This window comes from Puma concolor, chromosome B3, assembly GCF_028749965.1.
Source record: "Puma concolor isolate L17-30 chromosome B3, mPumCon1.1.hap2, whole genome shotgun sequence".
Lineage (NCBI taxonomy): Eukaryota > Metazoa > Chordata > Mammalia > Carnivora > Felidae > Puma > Puma concolor.
Window position 1 is genome coordinate 79,032,935 of NC_141672.1, and position 7,089 is coordinate 79,040,023.

A 7,089-nucleotide genomic window follows, 5' to 3' on the forward strand; every position below is an offset into this window, starting at 1 on the left:
AGAATCTAAAACAACAGTAGAGCAGATCAACGAAACCAAGAGTTGGTTTTTTGAAAAAATAAACAAATTTGATAAACCTCTAGCCAGGCTTCTCAAAAAGAAGAGGCAGAGGACCCAAATAGATAAAATCATGAATGAAAATGGAATTCTTACAACCAATCCGTCAGAATTACAAGCAATTACCAGGGAATACTATGAAAAATTATATGCCAACACACTGGACAATCTGGAAGAAATGGACAAATTCCTAAGCACCCACACACTTCCAAAACTCAAACAGGAAGAAATAGAAAATTTAAAAAGACCCATAACCAGCAAAGAAATTGAATCAGTTATCAAAAATCTCCCAAGAAATAAGAGTTCAGGACAAGATGGCTTCCCTGGGGAAGTCTACCAGACATTTGAAGCAGAGATAATACCTATCCTTCTCAACCTGTTCCAAAAAATAGAAAGGGAAGGAAACTTCCAGACTCATTCTATGAAGCCAGCATTACTTTGATTCCTAAACCAGACAGAGACCCAGCAAAAAAAGAGAACTACAGGCCAATATCCCTGATGAATATGGATGCAAAAATTCTCAATAAGATACTAGCAAATTGAATTCAACACCATATAAAAAGAGTTATTCACCATGAGCAAGTGGGATTCATTCCTGGGATGCAGGGCTGGTTCAACATTCGCAAATCAATCAACGTGATACATCACATTAATAAAAGAAACGATAAGAACCATATGATCCTCTCAATCGATGCAGAAAAAGCATTTGACAAAATTCAGCATCCTTTCTTAATAAAAACCCTCAAGAAAGTCGGGATAGACAGAACGTACCTAAACATCTTAAAGGCATTTATGAAAAGCCCACAGCTAATATCAACCTCAATGCAGAAAAACTGAGAGCTTTCCCCCTGATATCAGGAACATGACAGGGATGTCCACTCTCACCCCTGTTGTCTAACATACTGTTAGAAGTTCTAGCATCAGCCATCAGACAACAAAAGGAAATCAAAGGCATCAAAAGTGACAAAGATGAAGTCAAGCTTTCACTTTCTGCAGATGGCATGATATTATACATGGAGCACCCGACAGACTCCACCAAAAGTCTGCTAGAACTGATACATGAATTCGGCAAAGTCGCAGGATACAAAATCAATGTACAGGAATCAGTTGCATTTTTATACACTAATAATGAAGCAACAGAAAGACAAATAAAGAAACTGATCCCATTCACAATTGCACCAAGAAGCATAAAATACCTAGGAATAAATCTAACCAAACCAGTAAAAGATCTGTATGATGAAAACTATAGAAAGTTTATGAAGGAAATTGAAGAAGATATAAAGAAATGGAAAAACATTCCGTGCTCACAGATTGGAAGAATAAATATTGTTAAAATGTCAACACTACCCAAAGCCATCTACACATTCAATGCAATCCCAATCAAAATTGCACCAGCAGTCTTCTCGAAACTACAACAAGCAATCCTAAAATTTGCATGGAACCACAAAAGACCCCAAATAGCCCAAGTAATATTGAAGAAGACCAAAGTGGGAGCCAACACAATCCGACTTTACCCTCTACTACATAGCCATAATCATTAAGACAGCATGGTATTGGCACAAACACAGACACATAGACCAACAGAATAGAATACAGACTCCAGAATTGGACCCACAAACATAGGGCCAACCAATCTTTGACAAAGCAGGAAACAATATCCAATGGAAAAAAGAACCTCTTTAACAAATGGTGCTGGGAGAACTGGACAGCAACATGCAGAAGAATGAAATGAGGAAACTTTCTGACACCATTCACAAAAATAAACTCAAAATGGATAAAGGACCTGAATGTGACACAGGAAACCATCAAAACCCTAGATGAGAAAGCAGGAAAACACCTTTCTGACCACAGCCGCAGCAATTTCTTACTTGACACATCTCCAAAGGCAAGAATATTAAAAGCAAAAATGAACTATTGGGACCTCATGAAGATAAAAAGCTTCTGCACAGCAAAGGAAACAATCAACAAAACTAAAAGGCAACCAACGGAATGGGAAAAGATGTTTGCAAATGACATATCGGACAAAGGGCTAGCATCCAAAATCTATAAAGAGCTCACCTAACTCCACACTCGAAAAACAAATAATCCAGTGAAGAAATGGGCAGAAAACATGAATAGACACTTCTCTAAAGAAGACATCCGGATGGCCAACAGGCACATGAAGAGATGCTCAACGTCACTCCTCATCAGGGAAATACAAATCAAAACCATACTCAGATACCATCTCACGCCAGTCAGAGTGGCTAAAATGAACAAATCAGGAGACTATGGATGCTGGAGATGGAGAGGATGTGGAGAAACGGGAACCCTCTTGCACTGTTGGTGGGAATGCAAACTGGTGCAGCCGCTCTGGAAAACAGTGTGGAGGTTCCTCAAAAAATTAAAAATAGACCTACCCTATGACCCAGCAATAGCACTGCTAGGAATTTACCCAAGGGATACAGGAGTGCTGACGCAAGGGGCACTTGTACCCCAATGTTTGGCAGCACTTTCAACAATACCCAAATTACGGAAAAAGTCTAAATGTCCATCAACTGATGAATGGATAAAGAAATTGTGGTTTACATACACAACGGAATACCACGTGGCAATGAGAAAGAATGAAATATGGCCTTTTGTAGCAACATGGACGGAACTGTAGAGTGTTACAGATACCATATGTTTTCACTCTTATGTGGATCCTGAGAAACTTAACAGAAGACCATGGGAGAGGAGAAGGAGGAAAACAAAACAAAAAAAAAAAGCGAGGAAGGGAGCCAAACCCTAAGAGACTCTTAAAAACTAAGAACAAACTGAGGGTTGATGGAGGTTGGGAGGGAGGACATTGTGGGTGATGGGTAATTAGGAGGGCACCTGTTGGGATAAGCACTGGGTGTTGTATGGAAACCAATTGACAATAAATTACATATTAAACACACACACGCACACACAAAACAAACATTAAAAAAATTTTTAAGTGGATATATTTTTTAGCAGGTAAAAATCTTTTGGGATAAATTACAATGTGAATAAAGAATTTAAATGATTATGATCCCCTATTGATTCCAAATTTATCAACCTCTAAAGGAAGTAATCTGAGATACAGATAACATATATAAGATTTTCAAGCAGAGCACAAAATTAAAGATAATCTAATTGATCAATGAGAGAGGAATAACAAATATAATTATGATTCTCATATAATGCAGTAGTATGTATGTATTTAAAATTATTTTGTACTATGACATTTGATAATGTGAAAAACTTCTCTGAATGTAATATTCATCAAAAAGGCAGGCAGGATAAAATGCAGAGACCATTAAATGTCCCTTTTATAAATATCTATTTTTATTTAGGCAGAGAAAAACACTACAAATTAGCATATCAAAATATTGCCACTAATTATCTCCACATAGTGATTTTATGGGTGATTTCTACTTCATCTCTAATTCAAAGGAAGCTTTTCTTTTTATTAGAAGAAAAAAATTGTATTAGAAAAAATAGTACTTTCTTAAGTAATAAAACATGGAGGAATTCACATCAGAAATCATGGAAAATACACTCTTCTTAGAACCAGAAATGTATTTATCAATACCCTTTCAATTATACAGGACAAAACCACACCTCAAACAAACTTAAGCAAGAAGGTTAATGTATTCGCCCATTTATTTACTCAGCTGGTCACCAAATTCATTGGTGGGCAAGAATGAAGCTGAATGCCAAAGACTGTTGGAACCAAGAAACTGGCTACTGCCAAGCTTCTATCTGTAAATCCTACATCTTTTTCCACATATGTTTTTTCAGTATCCCAGACTTGAATTTTGCCAGCAGGAAGTATGATGGCCAGCAGTTTCTCCGTATCACAGCTCAAAAAGGGATGAGCTTGTTTTCTCTCTGTTCTTGGGTCTACCATCCTGAGGAAAAGCTCAGATTTGGCCCATCTTGGTCAGAGGCTCATACCTGAAGCCTTCAACTATGGCTAAGAGATGTGTCATCAAGACTTGGTTCAGAAGCATCCTTTAAGCAAACAGAAGTAGTCAGAGAGGTAGGATTTACATGTCACCTTCCAGTCATATGACATGGTTACGGCAAGACAAAGCTACATTTACCAGGAGAAGCAGGTTGCTGATTTGAGCAAATAACAGACTAGATGTCCACTAAAAGTAGTTATTTCTTCAGAGTACAAAGAATGACCTTTAAAATTAAGTGATACAGAAGATCTTCAGGTACTATACAGTTGGCGAATCTGTCTTATCATACATACAGACCTGACAGAAGAGCAGAAAGACAAACGATTGGGAGGCGTAGAATTTTTTTTAAATCAGAGAGGAATCTGGCAATCCCTGCTAGCCTACTGAACATTATTTAATCAGTAAAAGAGAAACCTGGAATTTCCCCTTTAAAAACACTACTTCCAAACAAATCTTAGGACACTGAGTATAAGTGCTAGCTACTAAACTGTTTTCCAAGTATCCATCAGGGGTGTCAAAAATAATGAATGAATGACAAAAAGAGCAATGGAAATCGAAAGAAAACACAAATAAATTAGCAAGTGACATTCTAATTTCATTAATAAGGACCACTTACAAGACAATAGGAATACTGATTAACTGGTTAAGGACTATGTGTAAGGATGCATAAGGTTCAGAGTTATTTGTACTACATCTCTGAGAATGAGCCTTGGTTCTTCTTTGTTAAAATGGATATGAACTGAAATTTCTAAATCCATGTATGCAAATCCCACATTCTTATAAAATATAATACAGTCGTATACAAAACACCTCCAAAACTAAAACTTAGCTTGCAATAACTGAAATCCTGTAAATGCAATGGGAATAGTATTATTTCATAAGAAAGAAAAGGAAGAACCTGGCTAGTTACAAACAAAAATGAGAACGAATCTTAAAGAACATAGGAGTTAGATAGTCTGAAACAGAGTACAAACAAAAGTCGAAAGGTAAATCTTGTGAGACCAACCAGCTCTGTCCAGACAGAAAGGTGGCCTGGCCTAAGGATCCATTACTTTTCCACTTCTGATGGCAGGCCTATCCTCAAAGGCATCACAATCTCATGTGATTATTTGAGTGTCCAGCTGACTCCTCTTACTCCGGTTCCCTCCTCATTAATGTCCTTACCATGACTTGACTTCTCATAAATTTCCCTTCACTGAATTAATCAATTAGGCTTGCATGAAAGTTCAGACCACTTGCTGATCTTTCACAGCAAATTAATCAATTGACATCTTCATATACGTATATATTTTTATCTAGTATCAATTTATTTTGCATCAATCAGCATCCCCTTATATAACGCACTCAGACACTGAAGAGACACAATTTTGAATTCTAGACCACAGTAAATTCATCAAGGTAATGTCTCCCGAGAGACAAGCAATTGTCCTTCTCTGGGAGCTACTGTTTTTCACACCACATGCTTCCTTCAACCAAGCATAGGCAGCAACACAATGTCTCAGTTAAGATTTTTTAAGACCCTTGTTAATCTGGGACAACTCAATGGTAGTAAGGTACTTGGAATCTGGTATTCAAAGTATAGATATGTAATGTTACTTCAAGTCAGTAAGGAAATTTTGTAATACTTGTGTCATTTAAGAAATCCTTCTATAAATAATAAACCGACTACACATTTTCCTCATTGCCACTTTCATCTCTTTGTTCCTGAATGTATAGATGACTGAGTTAAAAAAAGGAGTGAGAACTGCATCAAAGACAACAAGATATTTGTCCACGTGTGAGGTGGGGTGAGGCCAGATATAAACGAAGATGCAAGGGCCAAAGAACAAAATCACCACCATGACATGAGTTGACAAAGTGGAGAGGGCCTTAGATGTGCCTGCTGAAGAGTGTTTCCGAACAGTGATCAGGATAGAAATGTACGAGACAATCAATATGAAGAATGATCCCAGAGATATGAACCCACTGTTGGCTATGACCATGAACTCTAGACGGTAGGTGTCTGTGCAGGCAAGTCTGATGAACCGAGGAAAGTCACAATAAAAGCTGTCTAACACATTAGGGCCACAGAATGGCAATGTTATTACAAAAACCAGTTGAATCACAGAGTGGGCCAAGCCAATTACCCAGGCAGCAATTGTAAGCAAAATACACATTTTTCGGTTCATAATAGTCAAATAGTGCAGAGGCTTGCATATGGCAACATATCTGTCAAAGGCCATGGCGATGAGCAGCACCATCTCCACGCCACCAATGACGTGGATGAAGAAGATTTGAGCGATGCAGCCACCAAAGGAGATGACTTTACGCTTTCTGAAAAGGTCATAAATCATCTTCGGAGAAATGACAGAAGAAATTCCCAGGTCAATGAAGGACAGGTTGACCAACAAAAAGTACATGGGGGAGTGTAAGTGAGGGTCAGAAATCACAGTGAGCATGATGAGGGAGTTTCCCATCATGCTTGCCACATAAACCATAGAGGAGAACACAAAGAGGAGAAGTTGGATCTCCCAGGTATCGGTGAGTCCCAGGAACACAAACTCTGACACCACAGAGTGATTTCCTCTATCCATTGATTTATCCGCTAGAATGTTTCCAGACAAAAGAAAATAACAAGAAACTAAAATGAGAATGTTAACAAAGTTCTGCATTAAAATGATTAATCAATCAAGGCTATTCACATTGTGAAAACAAGGTATCCCCTCAATTCCTTCTCAGGGTCATTATTAAATATGCATTTTACCTGGGGTCACCTAAAGCAGTTGAGTCACTTCCACGTGCAATATTCCTAACACCATGGCTGCCAGGACTATGGATCTATAAACAAGAAAATGAAGCAAATATGAAAACATAGATGCATATAGCAAGGATCGGGAGGGGCAGGCAAGGTGGTGCACAGCAACACAAACAGAAAAACAAAGAAGAGGTAAAGATTGCATTTGCCAGAATTCACTGCTATTGCTTTTTTTTTAGTATTTTAAGTTTATGCATTTATACTGAGAGAGACAGAGACAGCACCAGAGGGGGGAGAGCAGAGAGAGAGGAAAAGAGAGAGACAGAGAAGGAGGAACAGGAGAGAGGG

The 7,089-nt window shown here is 38.1% G+C and overlaps 1 protein-coding gene across 1 annotated transcript; it reads right to left on the reverse strand.

Moving 5' to 3' along the window:
- Positions 1–5,641: 5,641 nt before the first annotated feature.
- LOC147580147 (olfactory receptor 4F3/4F16/4F29-like) lies at positions 5,642–6,595 on the reverse strand. Its single transcript, XM_086708495.1, has one exon. It carries the CDS (start codon positions 6,578–6,580, stop codon positions 5,642–5,644), a length of 939 nt encoding a protein of 312 aa, XP_086564621.1. The 5' UTR covers positions 6,581–6,595.
- Between the last annotated feature and the right edge of the window lie 494 nt (positions 6,596–7,089).